At 40.5% G+C, this 24949-nt stretch overlaps 1 protein-coding gene across 2 annotated transcripts in view; it reads left to right on the top strand.

Moving 5' to 3' along the window:
• The window catches only part of LOC148055093 (gastrokine-2-like), a 47112-nt gene extending 26676 nt beyond the window's left edge, over positions 1 to 20436 (top strand). The window contains exons 1-4 of one of the 2 annotated variants that reach the window (XM_087763103.1): positions 18033 to 18155; positions 18671 to 18781; positions 19574 to 19727; positions 20301 to 20436. In XM_087763103.1, the coding sequence (XP_087619229.1) occupies positions 18069 to 18155; positions 18671 to 18781; positions 19574 to 19727; positions 20301 to 20380 (432 nt within the window). In that variant the 5' untranslated portion in view covers positions 18033 to 18068 and the 3' untranslated portion in view covers positions 20381 to 20436. Of the gene's footprint in view, positions 1 to 14712; positions 14816 to 18032; positions 18156 to 18670; positions 18782 to 19573; positions 19728 to 20300 lie in introns of those variants that run through there. The other variant, XR_015705992.1, reaches the window with a different exon arrangement.
• The last annotated feature ends 4513 nt before the right edge of the window (positions 20437 to 24949 follow it).

Genomic DNA, 24949 nt, shown 5'->3' with positions numbered 1-24949 from the left:
TTTGGGCACCAAGCCTTCTAGCCAGCGCATTGCTGGGATTTCTGACATGCGTGAAGGAACAAACAGTTGCTGCCTCCTTTATGCTCCTGGATGTGTTTCCAGCTGCTGGGCTCTGGCCAAGTGGCTGTAGTTGGGTCCAGGGGAGGGAGTGATGTGCTGTGGGGCTGGGGTTATGGCCCCCTGTTCCCCATGGGCTCCACCTGGGGCTGGGGCAGCCCAGGTGGGACCTGTGAGGTAAGGATGGGGCTGGGCCAAGGGTTTAAAAAGGCTGCAGGTGGGGGATGGGCTAGGGTAGGTTTAGGTGTGGATGTGGCTGGTTTTCTTGTGCTTAGGTGCTCTAGCTGTTGAGGGGGCTGCCTGGGTAAGTCTGTGTGTAGGAGCTGGCTGAGAAGTGAAATGAAGGGGTCTCCAGCAAGGAATGGCTGGTTCCCGCAGTGAGGAAGGATCCCTCCTAGTTATCCCTGACAAAGCACACCAGCAGCACATGGTGTCAGGAGCTTGGTGCCTTTTTTGGCCATGTGTGTGAGCCACCATGCATCTGAGAAGCCTTGTGGGAGAGGAGTGTCAAGGCGCCCGCTGCCTACTCGGGTGGGCAAGGGTGAGGCAGTCAGCACTGTGGCGGAGGAAGGGGCGGAGGCAGAGAGAGAAGCCTTGGGGCGGTGAAGGTCTCCTGCTGGCGCTAGGAGTTGTGGTGAGTTGCACATCCCCTTCTGTATATCCATGCCCATCCCTGCTGTGCTTCTCCAGATCTCTGCCTGCCTCTTTGCCTGTCCTTGCTTCTGTCTCCCTTTTGGGCTGTCTGGCTCTCCAAAGCGTTTTGCTCTTCTGCTAGTGCTGTCCTATATGCTGTTGCCTTCTACATTTCTTTTCTGTACTTCTTACTTTCTGGCTCCTCACCTGCTATTATTTCATTCTTCCCCCACTGCCTTTTTCTTAATTGCTTGTGAAAATTGCTTTTTTGGGTTTCCCTCTACCTAGTGGCCTGTCTCTGTTTTCAGTGTCTTCCTTTGCTCTGCACCCTGTCACTCTTCCAATGTCCTTTCCCTGTGGCTGTCTATCTGGCTCCCTCTCCTGATATTTAACTTCTTACCTGTATGGTCAGTACCCCATTGCTTTCTGAATTTTTTTCTCTATGTCTCCATTTATCCAGTTCTATGTCCATTTTTTTTTCTTTCTGCATATCCTCTACTTCATAATTTTTAAAATTTTGTTTTTATGTCTTTAGCTTGCTGACCCTATTTTTAATTTTTTTTTCCTCTCTGTTCTTAATTCTTTGCTTTTTAAAGTTTCTTTCTATGTCTCTCAGTTCACCATTGCTACTCTTTAATTTTTTCTGTACTTCTTTAATCACTGTTGCTTTTAAAATTTTCTGTCTACTTTCATTCTATTTGCTGTTTTTATTTTTAATTATTTCTTGTCTTTAGTAGTGTCTTTGCTTTTTAGATTTTCTTTATATATCTCTCTTTTAGCTTGCTGTCCCTATTTTTTAATTTTTTTTCCCTAATCCCCCTCCCTTCTTAAATGTTCTTTCTATGTCTGCTTTTTCCCCTTTGTCTTTATTTTTAATTATTTCTTGTTTTTCCTTAGTGCCCTTGCTTTTTAGATTTTCTTTCTATGTCTCTGTTTTAGTTTGCTGTCACTTTGTTTAATTTTTTCCATTTATTTCCTTAATCCCTGTTGCTTTTTAATTTTCTATGTTTATCCTGTTCATTGTCTCTTTTGCTGTCTGTCCTTTTATTTCTTGCCTTTCCTTAGTGCCCTTGGTTTTTAAGGTTTTTTTGTTTGCTGTTCCTATTTCATAATTTTTCCTTTATTTCCCTAATACCCATCACTTTTTATTTGTTCTTTCTATGACTAATTTTATTCCCTTCACTGTTGTTTTTAATTACTTCTTTTTTCCTTAGTGCCCTTGCTTTTTAAGTTTTCTATGTCTCTGTTTTAGTTTTCTGTCACTATTTATTAATTTTTTCCTTATTTCTTTAATCACTGTTGCTTTTAAAATTTTCTGCCTGCTTTTATCCCATTTGCTGTCCTTGTTTAATTATTTCTTGTCTTTCCTATATGCCGTTGCTTTTTAAAATTTCTATCTATGTCTGCATTTTAATTTGCTGTTGCTATTTTTTAGTGCTTTCCTCTCTTAATCCTTTGGCTTTTAAAATTTTCTAATTTTTTCTTATTTTCTGTCATTAGTTTTTTATTACTTTTGTTTTCATTTGCATTGCTTGTTTTTCTTGGGGTTTATTTTCCTCTCTTTATTTGGGGTTTTCTTTCCCCCCTTACTTTTTTTTAACTTCTTAATTATTAAACTGGTTTTATATCAACCCATGAGTTTCTCACATTTACCCTTCTGGTTCTCCCCCATCCCACTGTGGGGCAGTGAGTGAGCAGCTGTATGGTGCTTAGTTGCTAGCTGGGGTTAAACCACGATGCTATGTCCAGTTTTATGAAGCTGCCTATTGCTATTTTTAAAGTATTTCCTGTCTGTCATGTACCCTGTTGCTTTAAAAATTTTATTTTGAATGTTTACTTTTATCCTGTTCACTGTCCATATTTTTAAACTTTTTCCTCTGTCCTGTGCCCCGTCACTTCTAAATTTCCTTTTTATTTCTCAGTTTTAGTTCACTGTCACTATTTTTAAAATTTTTCCTGTCTTTTCTGTACCTAATCACTTTTTAAATTTTCCTTCTATGTCTGCTTTTATCAAGCTGTGTATCGCTGGTTTTTAATTCTTTCTTGGCTATCATGTACTGTGTTGCTTTTGACGTTTTCTTTCTATGTCTACTTTAACCTATTCCCTGTCTTTATTATTTTCTTGTTTCCTTAATCACAATTGCTTTTAAAATTTTGTCTACTTTTGTGCCATTCACTGTCTCTATTTCTTAATTTCGTGTCCTTTTGTAGTGCCCTCACTGTTTAAATTTTCTTTCTCCATCTCTTTTAGTTTGCTGTCCCTATTTTAGGTTTTCCTTGATTTCCCTAATGCCTATCACTTTAAAAATGTTGTTCTATGCCTACTTTTTTTCCTTCACTGTCTTTTTAATTAGTTTTCGTCTTTTCTCAGTGCTGTTGCTTTTTAGATTTTCTTTCTACCTCTCCATTTTAGTTCACCATCGCTATGTTTTAATTTCTCCTTATTTCCTTAATCGCTGTTCCTTTTAAATTGTCTACTTTTATCTCATTTGCTGTCTTTATTTTTAATTATTTTTTTTTGTTTTTCCTTAGTGCATTTGCTTTTTAAATGTTCTTTCTACATCAGTTTGTTTGCTGTCCCTATTTTTTAGTTTTTCCCTTTATTTCCCTAATCCTCCTTGCTTTTTAAATGTTCTTTCTATACCTGCTTTTTTCCATTCAATGTCTGTCTTTTTAAACTTTTCTCTCTTGTCAGTGCTGTTGCTTTCAAATTCTTTCTATGTCTCTGTTTTAGTTTGCCATCACTATTTTTTCCTTATTTCCTTAATCCCTGTTGCTTTTAAAATTTTTTGTCCACTTTTATCCCATTTGTTGTCTTTTTAAATTTTTCTCTTTAGTGCTCTTGCTTTTAAGACTTTCTAAGTCTGTTTTAGTTTGTCCCTATTTTAAAAATTTTTTCCCTTTATTTCCCTAATTCCCCCTCACTTTTTAAATGTTCTTTCTATGCTTACTTTATTCCCTTTCCTGTTTTTTTAATTATTTCTTGTCTTTCCTTAGTGCCCTTGCTTTTTACATTTTTTTCTCCATCTGTTTGCTGTCCTGATCTCATAATTTTTTCCTTTATTTTGCTAATGCCTATCACTTTTAAAATGTTGTTTCTATGCCTACTTTTATTCCCTTCACTCTTATTTATTTCTTGTCTTAGTGCTGTTTTTAGATTTTATTTCTGTCTTTTAGTTTGCTGTTGCTATTTTGTAATTTTTTCCTTATTTTGTTAATCGTTCTTTCTTTCTACCTTTATCCCATTTGCTGTTTAATGTCTTCATTATTTCTTGTCTTTCCTTAGTGCCCTTGCTTTTAAAATTTTCTGTCTTTTTTAATTTGCTATCAATATTGCTTAATTCTTTCCTCTCTTAATCCCTTGGCTTTTAAAATGTTGCTTCTATGTCTAGTGTTATCTAGTTTGCTGTCTTTATTATTAGTTTTTTCCTGTCTGTCCTGTACCTCATTACTTTTAAAATTTGCTTTCCATGACCACTTTTATCAACAGGCTAATCCTTAGTTTTTAATTCTTTCCTGTCTGTTAAGATGTTATTTTTAAACTTTTTCTGTCTGCTTTTATCCAGTTCAGTCTTTATTTTTTATTTCTTGCATTTCCTTAGTGCCCTTGCTTTCTCTGTCCCTATTTTTTTTAATTCTTTCCTCTCCTAATCCCTTGGATTTTCAAACTTTGTTTCTATGTCTATTTTTATCAAGCTCCCTATTCCTATATTTTATTGCTTTCCTGTCTGTAATCATAGAATGCTTTGGGATGGAAGGGACCTTTAAAGGTCATCTAGTCCATCCCCCCTGCAATTGGCAGGGACATCTTCAACCAGATCAGGTTGCTCACAGCCCCATCCAGCCTGGCCTTGAATGTTTCCAAGGATGGGGCATCTACCACCTCTCTGGGCAACCCGTTCCAGTGTTTCACCGCCCTCATCGTGAAAAATTTTTCCTTGTATTTAGTATGAATCTACCCTCTTTTAGTTTAAAACCATTCCCCCTTGTCCTGTTGCAGCAGGCCTTGCTAAAAAGTCTGTCCCCATCTTTCTTGTAGGCCCCCTTTAAGTATTGGAAGGCTGCAATAAGGTCTCCCTGCAGCCTCCTCTTCTCCAGGCTGAACAACCCCAGCTCCTTCAGCCTTTCTTCATAGGAGAGGTGTTCCTGCCCTCTGATCATTTTTGTGGCCTCCTCTGGCCCCGCTCCAACAGGTCCATGTCCTTCCTGTGCTGAGGGCCCCAGAGCTGGACGCAGGGCTCCAGGTGGGGTCTCACCAGAGTAACGTACCCCATCGCTTTTAAAATGTACTTCCTATGTCTCAGTTTTAGTTTGCTGTCTGTATTTTTAATTTTTTTCCTCTCAATGCCATGGCTTTTAAAATTTGTTTTTTCTACTTTTATTAAAAAAAAGACAGAAAACTAAATCTTTTCCTTTCTTTAATCCCCATTGCTTTTAAAACTTACTTTCTATGTTTCTGTTTTAGTTTGCTGTCCTTATTTTCCTTTATTTCCCTAATTCCTGTTGCTTTTAATATTTTCTGTCTCCTTTTATTCAGTTCACTGTATTTTAATTTTTTTCTTGTCTGTTCTTTACACCTTTGCTTTTCAAATTTTCTTTCTATGTCTGTGTTTGTTCTCCTTATTTCTCAGGTTTTTTTCCTAGTCTTTTCTTTAAATGCTCTTTGTCTGCTTTTTATCCCATTCACTGTTTTTATTTTTAATTGCTTCTTGTCTTTCCTTAGTGCTGTTGCTTTTAAAATTTTCCTTCTATGTCTGCTTTTATCAAGCTCCCATCCCTATTGTTTAATTCTTTCTTGTCTGTTGTGTACCCTGTTGGTTTTTAAATTTACTTTCTATGTCTCAGTTCTAGTTCACTGTCCCTATTCTTTAATTTTTTTCCTTTATTTCCTTAATCCTGCTGCTTTTAAAATGTTCTTTCTATGTCTACTTTTATCCAGTTCCTGTTTCTATTTCTTAGTTCTTTCCTGTCTGTCATGAACCACATTGCTTTTAAAATTTTCTATGGCTACTTTTATCTTGTTAACTGTCCCTGTTTTTCAATTTTTTACTCAAATTCTTTTAGTTTTGAAATTTTGTTTCTAGGTGTACTTTTATTTTGTTGTCTGTCTCTATTTTTTAATTTTTCCTGTTTCCTGCATACTGTTGCTTTTAATTTTTGTTCTATGTCTAGTTTTTATCAAGATGTCTCTCCCTGTTCTTTAATTGTTTCCTGTCTGTCCTGTATACCATCACTTTGAAATTTTCTTTCCTCATCTATTTTTATCTAGGTTGCTGTCTTTATTTTTTTAGCTCATTCTAGTCTGTCCTGTATCCAGTTGCTTTTAAAATTTTCTTTCCCTGTCTCTTTAGGTTTTTTGCTATTTTTTTCTCTCTTAATGTCTTCACTTTTGAATTTTTGTTTCTATGTTCACTTTTATGTATCTTTCTGTCTCTATTGACTTTCTTCCTATCCGTCCTCTACATTGTCAGTTTTAAAATTTGTCTACTTTTATCTAGATGTCTAACCCTATTTTTTTATTTCCTTTCCTGTGTCATGTTGCTTTTAATTTTTTTCTTTATCTACTTTAATCCAGTTCACTGTCTCTCTTTTTTATTTCATTCTAAGTCTGTGCTGTACCCTTTTGCTGCTTAAACTTTGTTTCTATGTCTTTAGTTTGCTGTTCCTGTTTTTTTTCCTTTAGCTCCTTAATCTTGTTGCTTTTAAATTTTTTTTCTACGTCTGCTTTTATCTAGTTCCTGGCCCTATTTTTTAGTTCGTTCTTGTCTGTTGGATACTCTCTCAATTTTTAATTTTCTTTCTATGTCTCAGTTTGCTGTCCCTATATTTTAATTTTTTCCTTCTTTAATGCCTTCATTTTTCAAATTTTTTTCTATGTCTACTTCTATCTAGCTTTCTGTACCTATTTTTTTTCTCCTCTGCCTTGTATCCTTTTACTTTTAAAATTTTCTTTCTATGTCTACTTTTATCAAGCTGTCTATCCCTGTTTTTTAATTCTTTCTTGTTTCTCACATACCTTGTTGCTATTTAAATTTTCTGTGTCTTATTTTTTCTCTTCTCTTGATTCATCCTGAGGGTTTAGGGGGTCTCTGGCACATGCTGTTATCTCTGGAGTGTAATTTGTACCCCTGTCATGGTTTAACTCCAGCTGACAACTAAGCACCACACAGCTGCTTGCTCACTCCCCCCAGGTGGGACAGGGGAGAGAACTGGAAGAGTAAAAGTGAGAAAACTCATGGGTTGAGATAAAGATAGTTTAACAGGTAAAGCAAAAGCTGCGCATGCAAGCAAAGCAAAACAAGGAATTCATTCGCTACTTCCCATTGGCAGGCAGGTGTTCAGCCATCCCCAGGAAAGCAGGGCTCCATCACACAAACAGTTGCTTGGGAAGACAAATGCCATCACTCAATGTCTGTGTGTCCCGTCCCCCCCCCCCCCCCCCTCCTTCCTCCAGCTTTATGTACTGAGGATGAGGTCATATGGTATGGAATATCCTTTTGGTCAGTTGGGGTCAGCTGTCCCAGCTCTGTCCCCTCCCAGCTTCTTGTGCACCCCCAGCCTACTCGCTGGTGGGGTGGGGTGAGAAGCAGAAAAGGCCTTGACACTGTGTCAGCACTGCTCAGCAGTAACTAAAACATCCTTGTGTTATCAACACTGTTTCCAGTATAAATCCAAAACATAGCCCCATACCAGCTACTATGAAGAAAATTAACTCTACCCCAGCCAAAACCAGCACATTCTCCACCTCTTATTCCATATAATTTATGTCATGCTCAGGTCCTACACTATCCAGTACATCCTCATTAACCCCACCTTCCCATCCTTTGATACAATACACAATCTCATTCCCTTAGTCTATGGACCACCTCTGTAAAATGTCTATAAATGTCCATGTCCATTGAGTTCATTCAGTCCATGACTTTGGGCTCCATCTGTGACGGTGGTCGCTCAGGACAGGAGAGGTGGTGTGTTGCGTGGAGTTATTGGGCACCAAAGCCAGCTCAGGTTGGGTCACTACTGCGCTTGCACTGCTGCTTGTAAGGCTTGTCCACCAATTGAGGTGATTTAAGGTGATTAGATGTGCCGAAGTGAACTCTATACCCTTTCAAACTGCTACAGAATAAAGCCTCTGGGGATCAGTGAGAGGGTAATAGAAACGGAGGGATGTTGCGTGGCTGGTATTCTTCTTAAATAGAGACTTGTATTCACCTGGATGAGCCAGGACATCCTGCCATTTTCATTAGAACAAAGGAAATACTCAATCTTGATTTTAAAGTTCTGAACAATAGAGACCTCGCCTTACTAAAGCTTTAGTGTCTAATGGCCTTGCTCTTTTTTAAAAACTGTACTTTAATTCCCCTCTACACTTCTCTACCTTCAAATGCTTAGGATTGACTTCTTACTCTCTAAAGTTTTGATTCTTCTCTATGACACTGGCTTGACCATGTAAGAAATTTGGGGTTAGGTGGCCACTGCAGGGTTGGGGAGGGGACAATTGTTGTTAGGTGACACCAGTCCAAGATAAATGCATCCTTCCAGTCCCTGCTTGTTAAAAAAAAAAGTTAACTTTGTAACAGTAAGCTTCATGCTGGGTCAAAGTAGATAGGGGATTGTTTGTCTTTAGCCTAGAGCTGACAAATCTGACATAAACACTTTGTCAAATGCCCTCGTTAATTCAGCAGAAACATTAGTGTATTCCTAGCTTGATTCATGTCAAATTTATACTACTAGAAGACTGGACATAGAGAACTGGGACTAGCTATCAGGAAAGCGTAAAGACTCTTTCTACATGTCCCTGGCAGCATAAATGGAATAAATCTTTTCATCTCCCTTTACAATGCCATTGCAGCATTAAGGAAGGAAAACTAAGCTTGCTTTTTTTTTTTCTTGCATCTTCAGGGCTGAGTTAGAGGTGTCTGGGAGGAGACAGCTGGGAATCCTGCACTGTCTTATGTGGATCAATAATTGTGTTTATATTGTGTATGCATCTTTGAAGCAAAGCTTCATCCACCTGAGTGATAGATACCAACAGTACAGAGTGTAATAGTACCCCACTGTACTGGAAAACCAAAAGAATATTAAATAGCATATATTTGTGATCATTCATTTCTGAGGAATCCCACCATCACATTAACTCAGTAAACTTATCAGCAATCTCTGAACTGAAGCATAATGGTTCTTAGGACTACAATTTTTCTTTACCTTGGTATTACAGATGAGGTCAATCTGCAAAATTCTGGGCCAAAACTTAAGCTACCTTAAAATTTACTAAAAGGAGCAGTAAGGGTTTAGATCAGATCACTTATGGAGGTTGTGATTCAACACTGTTCCAATCCTGATCTGCAGAGACAGTGAACCGTTTCTGCAACTCCTGAGGTTCTTGATTTGTGTCTTTGTGTCCATCTCTAGTTGAACAGCAGCATTTGTATATTATTCCCCAATGAAAAAAAAAAGCCTAGTTAGTTACAAGACATAATTCATTTGCTTGCACTCACCATCAACTTCATAAGCTATGTAGGTTGAGTCCTTTGCACATAGCATAGATGTCGGGTCCGTAAGACTTGAGGTCACGGATAGGTCTCTTGATGACGAATGTGATCTCCTTTGTAGGTTGTCTTTGACCTTTCACGTTCTAAACATCAAATAACGTCATTCAGCAAGATCAGTGCCTTGATCCATTTAATGCTATGCATATTCCTATTTCTGGAATGATGACTCAGTGCTTGGTGTTTTACTCAAAACTTTTAGTACAGTCTTTTAATCAACTGTGTGACTGTCCTGGTTTCAGCTGGGATAGAGTTAATTTTCGTCTTGGTAGCCGGTATGGGGCTGTGTTTTGGGTTTAGGATGAGAACAATGTCGATGATACACTGATGCTTTGGTTCTTGCTAAGTAGTGCTAAGCTGTTGCTAAATAGGTGCTAAGTGGCGCTCACACTGGTCAAGGACTTTCCAGCTTCCCCTGCTCTGCCGGGTGCACAAGAAGCTGGGAGGGGGCACAGCCGGGGGAGGGGGGAGGGTGCTGAACCCAGACTGGCCAAGGGGCTATTCCATACCATGTGACGTCATGCTCAGTATATAAACTGGGGGAGTTAGCCGGGGGAGGGGCAACCATCGCTGCTTGGGGGATGGGCTGGGCATCGGTCGGCGGGTGGTGAGCAATTGTAGAGTTTATCGCTTGCTTTGTATTACTATTGTACTATTATTATTATTATTACTACTGTTCTATTTTTATTTTAGTTATTAAACTGTCTTTATCTCAACCCACGAGTTTTCCCCTTTTGCTCTTCCGATTCTCTCCCCCATCCCACCGGGGGGGGAGTGAGCGAGCGAGCGGCTGCGTGGTGCTTGGTTGCCTGCTCGGGTTAAACCATGACAGTGACTATGGGACCATTAGCAAGCATTGAAGACAGCTCCTATGGCAGGTCTCTCTAAGGGAGGCTAGAGAGCTGAAAACTCAGTTAAACAGCTGAACAGGAAGAGAGTAGTGCAGTCAGTACTTTAACAGAGACCTTCTACAAAAGTATTTCCTCAGTCACGTACTAACCTCACCCTAGAGGTACTCAGGTTGTAACTTGGAAGCATGGAAGGAGAAGTCTATTCATTCAGTCTTCTAAAACAAGAACCAAAGAGGGCAGTAGCAACACTTGGCAGAATCCTTTACACTAAAATTATTTGCTAGTAGTCTTTATGACTTCTTTGAGAAATAAGTGTTTTAGTGGGACAGTTTTGTGGTGTGTTTTTTTTTTTTTCTTAACTGCTCCAGAGTGCTTTGTTTCAAATGAATTTCAAATATATTTTCCTACTTGAGTGCTTTGTTGTTTGGACAAAGTGTCTCGATGCCTGTATTTTATCTTATGACCTAGGCTTCCTGCTGGTTTGTATCTCTCATTATTCAGCTACAGCCACAGGACTCCTGTTCTGGCCCATACAATTAATATGGAGAAAAGGCTGTTGAATATGGAGATGCTCTTATGCCCTAAAGAAAAATGGAGGTCTGAACAATAGCATCTGCAAAGCAATGTTCCAAAATGACAAATGCAATTTTCTATTGAAATGACTCAACTATTTTTAGATATTGCTATCCAAAAATAATTAATGCCATTAAAGGTTTCCTAATATAAACTGTTTCTTAGCAACCTGCAAACCTGAAGTTTCTCAGAGAAAACATAGCCGGGGAGGGGAATATGAGTTTGATACAGTTCCCCACGGCCTCCTCCTGGAGAAACTGATGCATTATGGCCTGGACACAAGTGCTTTGTGCAGTGGGTGAGGAATTGGCTGGGGGGCTGCACCCAAAGGGTGGTAGTAAACGGCTCTTTTTCAAACCGGCAACCCATCACAAGTGGGGTCCCCCAGGGATCAATACTGGGCCCAACGCTATTCAATATCTTCATAAGTGATCTGGATAACGGGATCAAGTGTAGCCTGATGAAGTTTGCAGATGACACCAAACTGAGTGGGGAAGTAGACACTCTGGAAGGGAGAGCCACCCTGCAGGAAGATCTGGATAGGCTGGAAGAGTGGGCTAACAGGAACCTTATGAAGTTTAACAAGGACAAGTGTAAGGTCTTGCACCTGGGAAAACATAATCCAGGAGTGCAGCTCAGACTGGGATCCACCTGTATGCCACATGTATGCTACGTTATACTGCTTAAGTCAGGTGAAGGAATTCACTGCTGAAAACATCAGTGCAGCATATGGTACAGCAGATACAATAAAATGGTTAAATGAGAACATTTTTCAACATCTCCTTCAAAAAGTTTTGCTGAAACTTAGGTGTTTTTCAAAAACCTTTTGGTTATTTTCCATTTTTTTGAGCCATGGTGGCAGCCACTTACAGTCTTGCCATCCCAGACAGATTTCCAGGCCTCAGAGCCCTCCTTTGAGTTGCTGCTGATCTTGGTGTCAGTGAAAGAGTGGTGTGAGTTTTCACTGTGGTACCCCTTAAAGTTTTTCTTGCTGTTCTGATTTTTGAAAAAGATTAAAGTAGGTAAGGATTTAGGTTTGTGGATTCCCAGTAGTCTTTCAATCAATAAAGCATTAGCTCTAGTAACCATGCTTTGGAAAATTATTGCTTTTGGAGATCAGATTAAAGGGGAGAGAATTTCAGGCCTTAGAGGGGAGGCTGGGAAGCCATTAGTACTGTTGCATCAAACCTTACATTCAGGCTTTACCTAGCCCTGGTTTTCATGTGTCTGATGCATCTACCTTATGAAGACAAACAAGCTTTAACATTACTGCTCTATTTCCCCCCCCCCCCCCCCATGCCTATTAGACCAGGTGGAAAAGAAGACATTGTTTCATTTAAACACTGGAGATTTTCCTTTAAAGTTAAACACTAAACTGGATGTTCAGAGTCAAACTTGCAAGCAAAATTTCTAGGAAAAGTAAAATAATTGTTCTTTCCCCAGCAGGAATTTGCAGGCAGAGGGTTATTTACAGTATTTTACTGTATTTTGTGGTCAGATCCTTCATGCTAATATTTGTTTTTCTCCACACTATTATTTTCACAGTGTTTATGCTAATCTCAAGACAGACTGTTGATTTCATATCTAGCAACTGTCTTTTTCCCTTGATACATCAAGCACTGAAATATTTTCTTTGGTATAAAAAAAAGCAGTTTCCTGCTTTCCTGTATCAGACTTGAAAATATAGTTTTATTTTCAGAAACGTAATTTTCAGGGGCTATAGGTAGAGACCACTAGTTCTTACGGCAGCAGTGTATAATTGCATGTAGCTCTATACTTACCCCGTTAGCAAAAGCTGGAGCCAGGAAAACTCCAAGAAGAGAAGCAATCACAATCTGAAATCAACATTTGAAATTCACAACATTTTAACATTGTGACTGCTTATCTTGCATCAAGTTATTTGCTGTCTTACAATAATTTTGACTTCCTGTTTAACTTTGTGTACATGCTCAGCACTTTTCTGAAGTGAGGTCTAGCTGAAGACCATTTAAATATGCAGAAGAATTTTTTGTTAATGAGCTTATATCAGATCATCAATTCATATAAATTACTCTTAACCTCAGCAGTATACTTTGCACAGGTAAGAAGATCATTTAAACACAACGAGTTTTAAAATATGTCCAGCCCCAGTTCAGTAAACTCCTTGAAAAAAGGTGGTCTGAAATATTTTGTTTAAAAGAGTGAATTTTTCACCATGAGCTTTTGATTTCAGACATGGAACAGCTCCATGCAACATCCATGTGCATGTGCACCTACTGTGAAGAGTTGGAATATGGGTGCACGGTACAGCTCTGTACTTGGAGCACAGCAGAAACGGGACTCCAGCATCCTCATAGTAGATCTCATGTCTCTGAATACAGGGCTTATAGTATAAGGGTAGGCACAATCATTTTTGTTCAGAAAAATGCAATGTTAAACACTGTTACCCCTTTATAAAATAATATAGCTTCAGTGACTCATGCTTACTGTTACTCAGATTTGTCAAAACTACTGCTGATATGTTTTTGAGAGATTTAATATTGTTATGATGATAAATTCTTTTGTGATAATTGTTGTGAACACTTATTGTCTTGGAGACAATCCCTCTAATATTGAATCAGTCACAAATTTCATCTACTTCAAAGGAGGACTTTTATGAGAAAGATCTAAGTGTGACTCAGTATTTAGCACTAACATTTTGGAATTTATCCTGCAACAATTTCAGGCTGCTGTAAATACCCCTGCTTCAGAGTCAGGCACTTAGTCTTTTGTGGTTCTTCTCCTATGCTCTCATCAGACAGCTGTGCCACAGCTTTATATAACTTGCTGAGACTGTTGACTTGCATCTGAGTTGTGAATGAGAGAATGTTGCCCTTTCAACATTTTACATGTGCGTCTCACCCTTGTAACAGAGCACTTCTCTCTTTTGTGTTTGAGTAGACATATGGAGTGAAGTCACTGCCAAAAGTGAAATTTCACCCATGCAGTCCTGACCCATTTGGCACTTTTACTCTGTAATTCCTACATAAATCAGTAATAGTTCGCTAGGTGCCAAGAAAGACTCAAAATAATTTTAAAACTGTCCAGCCTTAACAGTTTTATGAGAAAGTGATACTTAGAGTGAGCTTCATTTTGATGGTAAGTGAGACAAGATCTGCTGGTAATTGATGTGTTTATACACAAATATACAATCCAGGAAGATCTGGATAGGCTGGAAGAGTGGGCTAACAGGAACCTTATGAAGTTTAACAAGGACAAGTGTAAGGTCTTGCACCTGGGAAAACATGATCCAAGAGTGCAGCTCAGACTGGGATCCACCTGGCTAGAGAGCAGCTCCGTGGAAAGGGACCCGGGGGTCCTGGTGGACAGGAAGCTCAACATGAGTGAACAGTGTGCTGCTGCGGCCAAGAGGGCCAATAGGATGCTGGGTTGCATCAAAAAGGGCATCGCCAGCAGAGATAAAGAAGTCATTATCCCTCTCTACTCGGCGCTTGTCAGGCCACACCTGGAACACTGTGTACAGTTCTGGTCCCCGCTATACAAAAAAGATGTGGACAGGCTGGAGGGGGTCCAGAGAAGGGCCACCAAGATGATCAAGGGTCTGGGAAGCCTGCTGTATGAGGATAGGCTGAGAGAGCTGGGCTTGTTCGGCCTTGAGAAAAGGAGGCTTAGAGGTGATCTCATCACCATGTACCAGTACTTAAAGGGGAGCTACAAAGAAGATGGAGACTCCCTTTTTACAAGGAGTCACATGGTGAGGACAAGGGGTAATGGGTACAAGTTACTCCCAGGGAGATTCCGATTGGACACGAGAGGTAAATTTTTCCCAATGAGAACAGTCAATCATTGGAATAATCTCCCCAGGGAAGTGGTTGACTCCGCTACACTGAACACGTTTAAGACTCAGCTGGACATGGTGCTGGGCCATCTGGTCTAGATTGTGCTAGAAAGGTTGGACCAGATGATCCTTGAGGTCCCTTCCAACCTGGTATTCTATGGTGATTATACAGTAATATCCCAAAGTTAAATCTTAAAATGTGTTTACCTTATTGGCACATGCCCTTTGTTCACAGAGTCATGATGGGTTTCCTGGGGAAGTGATCTGATAATAGGAGGCCTTGATAGCAGCCTGATTGAATTCATTACATACAGGAAGATGAAAGAAAACTTGTCATGGTAAGTTCAATGTATTTTATAGTAACTTTTAAATAAAAAAAAAAAAATCGGAACCAGAGAATAAACTGAGAGAGGGTAGATTTAGCTTAGATATAAGGAAGGAGTCCTTCACTGTGAAGGTGGTGAGGCACTGGAACAGGTTGCCCAGAGAAGTTGTGGATGCCCCGTCCCTGGAAATGTTCAAGGCCAGGTTGGATGGGGCTTTGAGCAACCTGGTCTAGTGGAAGGTGCCCTTGCCTGTGGCAGAGGGGTTGGAACGAGATGATCTTTAATGTCCCTTCCAACCCAAACCATTCTATGATAATAGATGCATAATAAAATTTGTAGTGATGCTTTGTGCCTACGTGGCAAAGGAGTCAGCCTGATACTTTTATCCATAGCAGATACCATCTTTTAAATCAACGGAGGTGGTAACCTTGCTATATTAGAAATGTTGAGTCAGTCCCGGGAAATCATGAGGTTGGTTCTAAATCATAGAAATTACTGAGTTATTTTGTTAACCTTCCTTTCTGAACTTGTTCAGTTAGGATCTACTTTCCAGTCTTCAGGCATGGCCTCTGTATCTTCACAGAGCCTCTTCATGAAAGTAGTGCCTGATGATGGACTAAGGGCTAATTCTAGAAAGGGACCATAAGCTGAAGATAACAAAAAATGAGTAAGGGAGGAGCAGTAACGATGGGCATTTTGTGTCAACTATTATTTAGAAAGTAGATTTTAATGTTTCTCTGAATTTGATAATTATATACAGAGCCACGGCATAAGAGCTTGTTTGCCTTTCTTGTTGCAGAAACTTTGCAAAATGTTTAGGTTTTTTAATGTACAGTACAAATGTCTGAGTCTCTTTGCCCAGGAATATTGTCCATTGCTGTTTAATAAACTAAGAGAGAGAGAGAGAGAGAGAGCACCTCAGATAATTTGGATTTGTTTCTTAGCTGTGCCTGTTATAGGAGAAGCACTTTCAGAGGTGCTTATTTACATACTCCAAAAGTTCTTCTTATTTAATAGCAGCTCTCTCAGTCCCTCTGTGTGCTAATTGTGCACTTTACTGTAGTTCAGTATGGGTTTGTGCACTTAAGTTTCCTTTTTGTTGCCAGAATGGCATGATGGGGACTCAGTGTCATTATAAACTAATGTCTCTGAACTAAGTTCTCCACTGTCAGCAATTGCTGAGAATCATTGTTGCAGCTGTTATTGGAAAAGCCAGGGAATCTTACTTTAGTTGAGAAGGTGAGGCCCAGGTCTCATTTACACCAGCCAGGGCCACACTCCGTCATTCTGCTACTAACTGATGCCTTGCTTGGACTAGGTGAGTGCAGGGGAGGTGTAGCAGTCTGCCAGCACTGTGAGCGGAGAGCTCTGGTTTTCATCTACTTTGCACCCACTTTGCAATTTGCACGAGGTGTAAAATATGGTGAATGAAAGTAATAAATTACTAAGGGAAAAAAAGATTTACAGTTCTTCTAATTGGACTGATTTGTAGATGCCAAATGGAGACAGCTATGTCCTTAGCCTCCAAGGTCCAAAATACACATAAAAGTCTTATTTTGTAGGTTATGAAATCCCCTCATAGTCTCTGGAAATTTAATTGATCGTCTAGTTCTCAAAAAAGGCATTGAGAAACTGAACTGTATAATGCTAATCCCTGTGGTGTCATCAGCAATGAGTTGGAAAGCAGTTTTGTCCATTTCTTCCAACAACCATAGCCAATTTGGCCATTACACTTGTCACACTTGGAAGCCTGAATCTCCAAATCTTCCACCAGCTTCTGATTACTTGAGTAGTTTGTATGGCAAACACACGCAGCTAAAGCATTTGACATTAAGAATAGTTTACCAAACTAATTACAATAGTAGAAGCCAGGAAAAAGGGCAGGGAGGAGTGCTTTTACTGTAATAAGACCCTGTTCTTTTTCCAGTACAAGCTTGTCTCTGTCTCACTTTTAAAGCTCTGCTCAAGGCATTCTGGTTCCGTACTAAATTCTTGTACCACTGTGCTGTTCCAGTTTTAACCCTATTCTCAAATTAGTGTTTAATTTTGTGCACACACTTACATTTTCATGGTGTGGTTTTTTTATGCCTTACTGTCTAGCAAGAATAAAACTGCTGAAATTATTTCTGGATTCATCCTTGAAGCTTGATTTTTTTTTTTTTTTTGACTGTTGAATATGATTAATTCTGCTTGACCTGTCCTTGTGCCACACAGATTTTTCTAGAGTGTGTCACCCCGTCTTTATCTAGTGTGTGGCATGCCCAGCCAAATGCAAATGGAAACATAATTTTGTTGATTTTTTTTTTTTTTGAGGTATTGCTTCATTCTTTACTTTTCTCTCACCACCTGCTTGCTCCCTGATAAAGTAAATATTTATGAAAAGTACCTGGGAAAAAAACCCATGAGTCACCAGGAGAGTTTGTTACAATAGTATAATCTCACCTTAACTTGATTGAATCCATCTTCCTTATGTGTTAAAATTCCTGTTTGGTAATCAGAATTGAACTGAAATTATACAATTATTCTTTTCATTTGATGTTCAAAGTTCTTTTGTTTAAATGATTTTTAGTGGATGATAGTGCCAAATAATGGGTCAAATTCTTCTGGCAATTTTACTTACATAGATTAAGAGTAATTCTGTAGCTTAATCATGTTTCATCAGGGTAAATTAAAATGTATTTGAAAATATTTGGCCTTATGAAAGTAACAGAGAAATTAAGTTCTCTGCGATAATAAACGTTGCTGTGTTGTAACAACATATTACTTGTTCTGAACATTACTCAAATTACATTTTCTGCTGGCTCCCCTGATATGACCAATCTGACTGCAAGTGTAGCAGTTGAGGAAAAAGTGATTTTATTTGGGGGAAAGTTTGAGTGTCTTCACTTAGATCAAAAGTATCAAAAGCAAGAAGACTACTTTGAGAATGTGGGCTTCATTGTGAATTTTCATGTTCACCAAGGGGTTCTGAGCCATGGCTTCCTAAGCTAAACCTCACTCTGCCCGAGGACTGGCGAAAGTGAAATTAGAGCAGGTTATAGCCTTTCTTATGCAGGTCTTTACTTCAGTTACTTAATATAGAAGGGTGCTTAGAGGACTCTGGCATAGTCATGCAAATGGCTATTATTTACTGGTTTAAACTTTAGAGGAGTTCCCACTCTTGCTGGTTCCATTTTTAAAAATATTTAACAGGATATTGTTCAGAATTAAACAGCATCAGGAATTTGTCCTGCAAGAACCTAGCAATGACTATGTCACTGGAACTATGACTATCCACAATGAGAACAACATTGCTGAAGTCCATGTCAATTCTGGCGTGTACTCCTCTGATAGCATTTTTGACTACTCGCATGTAAGTAAATCTAAGAATCTGCCTAGACTTAATCTCTGAGGAAGTTTTTAAACTCAGAAATTATTTTAGTGTATTCTCACCATAAGTTGTCTTGAAACACTGTTTCTTTGAAGACTCCCATCACCTTTCCTCTGCTTAGGCGATCTCTTTGTTTCACCTATATTACAGTGTAGTTTAAAAGACACGTAATGAAACCTGTGGTGGCGGTTCATGAAAGTGAGAAGAATGTCGCTGACCTCAATGAGGTCAGAGTTGAGAATGGGCTGCCATCACTTGTGTAGCAAGTGCAGCAGTCGTCTGTCAGAAAAGATACTTCCAGTCTTACGGACAGACATTAGTGTGGGCAGGCTGCTTCCATTCCCCAAAGGTGTCAATGTAAATGCAGAGTCATTCCCCAATAGTAGCCTGTGTAGCCACTTTGTGTTTCTTCTAGATTGTCCTAAAGAGTAGAAAGAATCAACTAATATTAGTGGTAGCCATTTTTAATTAATTAACTATAATTATTTTAATCACAGTGGTATATTGCAAAAAAGTTACTTTCACGAAATGCCTGCTTTATCCTGAAAATAAATGAGCAATACATCCCACAGCTGCAAGAACTTGGACACCTGGCTTTTGAGAGAAAGGTGACTTTGTAGTGAAACCCATACTGTATACAAGAAAGGCTACTGTATAAGAGTTGTGTGATGGGAGCCCTCCATTCTGTCTTTAAGAACATCTGTTCTTAGGAATGTCTTTTACTGTGTTAGCAATGATGAAGCACATCTGACAACACATAACTTCAAGGGAATGTCATATAGAACATTATTATAAGATAATGAGCAATCATGGCCCACCCTGCAGTTTTATAGTGGATTGTCATTGTGACTAGTACTGTAAGATCCCGTGTCCTTGGAAGTAGTGTAATTTGACTATTTTGGGGTGATTGCAATATGAGTTCACACAGGCTTTTCCTTTTTTTTTTTTATTGTCATGCTGATATTTTGAGCTTGACATAACTTGAAATAACTTTGTTTGCAGAATGGAATTTAGAAATCAATTTACTTTGACTTTCTTATTGAGGCAAAGGTTTCATGAAGGTCACCAGAAGTATTGCCTGGAGATGAACTTGAGTTCTGGCCTGTGTTATTACAGCCTAACGGTAGCATATTTACAGCAAAACTTACTGCCAATTAACATAACTTATTATGATAGTAATACAGCTCAATTTTGCTATGTTGACAGAACTAGTATCTAGTGAACTTTGTTTCTGAATAGATTGAAAATATTTATTTTCTTTAAAAGCAGGTAACTTCTTTAGCTAATGCTTTGTGTGAGGCAAAGGAAGGTGACTTTAGATTTTGGTATTTTCTCAAAGGGTGTCCTAGTAGAATGAAACCAAAGCTACGTTACTGATGATGTGTAACATTTTCTTTTAGACTATGACGACAGTATACTCTCTAAATAATGTGTGGGCACAGCTTCAATCTGGCCATTCCATGTTTGGGAAGATCAAAGACTGGTTTCTCTATGGTAAACCCATTGAACAACTCTGCTCAGGTCTGCCTCTCTACCAGCTTGTGAAGACTGAATGTAAGTTGCAAGATCAGAACATTATGCTTCTGTTTCAGTGCATAAGCACCTTTCTGTCCTTTAAACCTAAGTCCACGTGGTACCTTTGAGGCAGGAATATATTGCCCTGTTTTTTTAGAGAGGAGGAGTAAACTACCTAGCAGGATTGAAAGGGTAAGGCTCTGGGATGCTCTGGAAAACCTGGTGAAGCACTCCTTTTCATCGTTAGATATCTAAATATCTGGAACAACTGTTCCAAAGTGGTTTGCCTGGTGTCAGAGGAAGCCACTGTAGCAGCTGTACCCAACTTATGCCCCGATGATACAATGGTCCCACAAGGCATCTGCTGTATGCCAGCATGCGACCTGCTGCGTGTGGGTTATGGGAAAGGAGGAGCACAAAGGTGATTTAAAGCCATACAGACATTTCCTCCCATTGAGTTACACCATAAAAGTTTTACACAGTATCCATTGAGACCAACAGGAGCCTCCAATAGGACCATAATTGGACATTTGAAATTTGTGTATTTAACAGACTTTCTTGCTGGATACAGGGATCTTGTCACTGATATCTTCATTTGCTTGTTTCTTTTAGCACTACTGAATGGTCATGACTGTGCCAATGCAGGAATTCCAAGCATTTTGGGCCTTAAGATCTGTGAAAAAGTCAATTAGGCTGGATCTTGACAATTCTGCTGCATGGAAACAGCTTGTTTCTTTGCATGCTTTTGTGATGGTAGCCATGTTCTCCAACTGAAACAAAACTCGGTGTTAGACTCAACTTGCCTATCCAAAGCTTTGAGTGCAACAAACCTATGATATACAAATAAAGATAATGCAGTAATTAAAATGCTTTGTCTTTTTTCTTCATCCAAAAGTAAAACAGAAATAAAGTGGGCCTTGCTAATTTTCCTACAGAAGAGATACATTTTCCTTTGGTGCATTCCTATGGTCAGGCTGCAACATGACCTAGGCATTGGTATATGTTTCATGCCAATGAAGAAACAGTAACAGAATAGTTTTTTTCCAGCGGAGAACTTCCCTTTGGCACCAGCACCCAGCCTTTTCAGGTGCTGACTCACCTTACGTACGATTGCTGGAGGGAGGGAGAGAACAGACAAATGGATAGATAATGGGAGGGAGCAGATCTACGTTACCAACACTTGCAAAGAAGCTTGAATTCTGCAAGGCCAGTGAGAATTTGTAGCAGTTTGAATAGGTGCAATGGGTCAGAGAGCTTTTTGTTCTGGGCGTTTTTCAAACCTGGATAGAGGAGACTGTCCCAGTCTAAAAGGTTCGTAACCCAGAATAAAATTATCCTTTCATACAATGCCAGTGTAAAAAGAGCTGTGATCACTTGCTGAGTGCCCCACGTATGCTGGAGAGTAGTTTTTGTCAGGAGCTGATGAAAATACGAGATGAGGCAGCATTGGTGCTGCCTGCCTGCTCTTCTGGTAGATCTCAGCGATGAATGGTTGAATTAGCACATCCTTTCCATTAGTGCTTGGAAGAAGTGTATATTTTGGGGCTGAAGACTAAATGTTTACTGTTTATTGGAGCCTTGACTGGCTGCCAGAGGGCGAGGCATTCCTTTGGAGTCCAGGAAACTGGCCCCAGGTCTGCAATTTGTTATTTTTCAAATCAGACTCCTGGTTAAACCATCTGCTATTTATTAAAAGAACATTTTATCATATGGTGAAACTGTTCTTTTAGATTAATTGTATTCACAACAGGCTGCAGGTTCTTGGTGATCCAAACAATGTTTCTGGAGAGTCAAACTTAGGTAATTAAATCCAGGAATACTTGTGTGTGTCTGCAAGTTACTGGATAGCCTGTTTAGCTGTATTTTGAAGTGGACCTCACTGGTGGGAAGTGAGTAGTTGTGATGTTCTTGGCTGATGCATGGGGGATGTGAAACACTTCGAAACACTCTTTGAGAGCACTGCTTGGCAAGAGTACTCGTGTGGGTTGTGACTTTCAAAGCTTTTGCAGTTGCAGTATCCAGAGAGGCTGTTGTTTCAAGACCTTCAAAACTCAGTCGGAAGCCCTAATCTAGTTTCCAAGTGACAACTGTCCTGTTTCAACTCTTTCCTTGTGTATTCTTCTGTTAGAGGGCATGGAAGTCATGACAAGCCCCGCCCCTCGAGTCAGCCAAGCTCTTCAAAATCTAGAAAATAACTGCCTCAATTATCTCAGGTTTTATAGATCTTTGGATTATTTCTTTAGGGATGATGACCTGACATCAACTATCCAGTGAAAGGATAGGGGGAGAGCAGGCGGATAGGGGAAAGCAGGCAGGGGAGAAGACTGGCCTCGCTGAACAGAGAGCTTTGGCTGGAACTCAGGAAAAAAAGGAGAGCCTACCACCTTTGGAAGAAGGGGCAGGCGACTCAGGAGGACTACAAGGATGTTGTGAGGATATGCAGGGAGAAAATTAGAAAGGCAAAGGCCCAGCTAGAACTTAAACTGGCCACTGCCGTTAAAGATAACAAAAAATGTTTTTACAAATATATCGGTGACAAAAGGAGGGCCAGGGAGAATCTCCCTCCTTTGTTGGATGCGGAGGGAAACATTGCCACAAAGGCTGAGGAGAAGGCTGAGGTACTTAATGCCTTCTTTGCCTCAGTCTTTAATAGTCAAGCTAGTCATCCTCGGGGTTTTCAGGCCCCTGAGCTGGGAGATGGAGATGGGAAGCAGAATGAAGCCCCAGTTGTCGAAGAGGTGGCAGTCACTGACCTGCTCCTCCACCTGGATGCCCACAAGTCCATGGGCCCAGATGGGATCCACCCGAGGATACTGAGGGAGCTGGCAGAGGAGCTGGTCAAGCCACTCTCCATCATTTATCAGCAGTCCTGGTCAACCGGGGAGGACCCAGATAACTGGAGGTTAGCTAATGTGACACCCATCTACAAGAAGGGCCGGAAGGAGGATCCAGGGAACTACAGGCCTGTCAGCCTGACCTCGGTGCCGGGAAAGGTCATGGAGCAGATCATCTTGAGTGCCATTACGTAGCATGTGCGGGAGAACCAAGGGATCAGGCCCAGCCAGCATGGGTTTATGAAAGGGAAGGTGCTGCTTCACTAACCTGGTCTCCTTCTATGACAAGGTGACCTGCTTAGTGGATGAGGGGAAGGCTGTGGATGTTGTCTACTTGGACTTTAGTAAGGCCTTTGACACTGTCTCCCACAGCATTCTCCTGGAGAAGCTGGCTGCTCACGGCTTGGATGGGTGCACTCTGCGCTGGGTTAAAAACTGGCTGGACGGCCGAGCCCAGAGAGTGGTGGTGAATGGAGTCAAATCCAGTTGGCGGCCGGTCACGAGTGGTGTTCCCTGGGGCTCAGTGTTGGGGCCGGTCCTGTTCAATATCTTCATTGATGATCTGGATGAGGGGATTGAGTGCACCCTTAGTAAGTTTGCAGATGACACCAAGTTGAGAGGGAGTGTTGATCTGCTGGAGGCTAGGAAGGCCCTGCAGAGGGACCTGGACAGGCTGGATCGATGGGCCGGGGCCAACTGTATGAGGTTCAACAAGGCTCAGTGCTGGGTCCTGCACTTGGGTCACAACAACCCCATGCAACACTAGAGGCCTGGGGAGGAGTGGCTGGAGAGCTGCCTGGCGGAAAAGGACCTGGGGGTGTTGGTTGACAGCCGCCTGAACATGAGCCAGCAGTGTGCCCAGGTGGCCAAGAGGGCCAATGGCGTCCTGGCTTGTATCAGGAATAGTGTGGCCAGCAGGACCAGGGAGGTGATAGTGCCCCTGTACTGGGCACTGGTGAGGCCGCACCTCGAGTACTGTGTTCGGTTTTGGGCCCCTCGCTGCAAGGAGGACATGGAGGTGCTGGAGCGCGTCCAAAGAAGGGCAACGAAGCTGGTGAAGGGTCTAGAGCACAAGTCTTATGAGGAGCGGCTGAGGGAGCTGGGGTTGTTTAGCCTGGAGAAAAGGAGGCTGAGGGGAGACCTTATTGCTCTCTACAACTACCTGAAAGGAGGCTTTAGCGAGGTGGGGGTCGGTCCCTTCTCCCTAGTAACAAGGGATAGGACGAGAGGAAATGGCCTCAAGTTGTGCCAGGGGAGGTTTAGGTTGGATATTAGGAAAAACTTCTTCACTGAAAGGGTAGTCAGGCACTGGAACAGGCTGCCCAGGGAAGTGGTGGAGTCTTCATCCCTGGAGGTATTTAAAAGAAGGGTAGCTGTGGTGCTTGAGGACATGGTTTAGTGGTGGACTTGGCAGTGATGGGTTAACGGTTGGACTCGATGATCTTAAGGGTCTTTTCCAACCTTAACGATTCTATGATTCTATGAAGAGCAGAGACTGAAGTCTGCTTCTGCTTTGTTCCCAAAGGAACAAACTGGTAGAGCTTCCAGAGAGGCAGACTAGATGTACGAACAAAGCTGAATCTTATTATTCTAAGATTTATTATTTAATTAAAAGTTATTTAAAATAATTAGTCAATACAATCTGGTTTTCTGTCTAATTGCAGTATAGATGAATCTGAACCTTTACTGTGTGTGCAGTGTAATAATGGTCCTTTGAGACTCTCATCCTGTTGCTACTAGTTTAATTAGAATTAGCTACTTTAAAGCAACCCTCTGCATACTCCATTCATTTATTAATGGAACAGTGTTCTGAGACATGAGTGAGATCTGAATAAAACAACAGAGTGGTTATACATGGTTATAAAAGATGCAGGGCTAAACTCTTCCTTTGACCCAGGGATAAATGTGAAGAGAGTCCTGTTCTCCTCTTGCATAGCTGCTTACAGATCATGAGGACTATTCCGAATGAACAAAATAAGGGATGCATCGCTGCCTTGATACTGTCAATGGGAAACTGAAGCACAATCTACTCTGTATGGTTTGACTGCTACCATGGAAATTGTCTGTGACCCAGGCAGGAACTCAATCCAGCTCTTCAGTCTTCACTGATGGCTAAAAAAAAATCCCTTTCTGTGGTTCGACTGAATTTCATTTAAATTATAAGCATATTTGAGGTCTTACATTTTTTGTTTAGAAAGTATTGCGTATACATCTAAAAGGTTACCAACAAGCTTTTAGTGTTTATGGCCTACTAATTTTGAAGGCAGTGTTACAAGCTCGGTAGATTTGCAGTCGATACTTGAGCAAATAGTTCTACAAAGAATTCTGAAACAAGCCTCAATACCTTATTATCTGCCATTTAATTTTGTTTGAGCTAGGGAGGTAGTGTTTCTGCCCTTCATGTACTCAAACATAGAAGATTGTTTC

The sequence above is a fragment of the Nipponia nippon genome, unplaced genomic scaffold (genome assembly GCF_047370975.1).
Source record: "Nipponia nippon isolate SJK-2023a ecotype South Korea unplaced genomic scaffold, ASM4737097v1 scaffold_27, whole genome shotgun sequence".
In the NCBI taxonomy this organism is placed as follows: domain Eukaryota; kingdom Metazoa; phylum Chordata; class Aves; order Pelecaniformes; family Threskiornithidae; genus Nipponia; species Nipponia nippon.
Note: the sequence above shows the minus strand (reverse complement) of the source record. Positions and strands in the feature narration are given on the sequence as shown.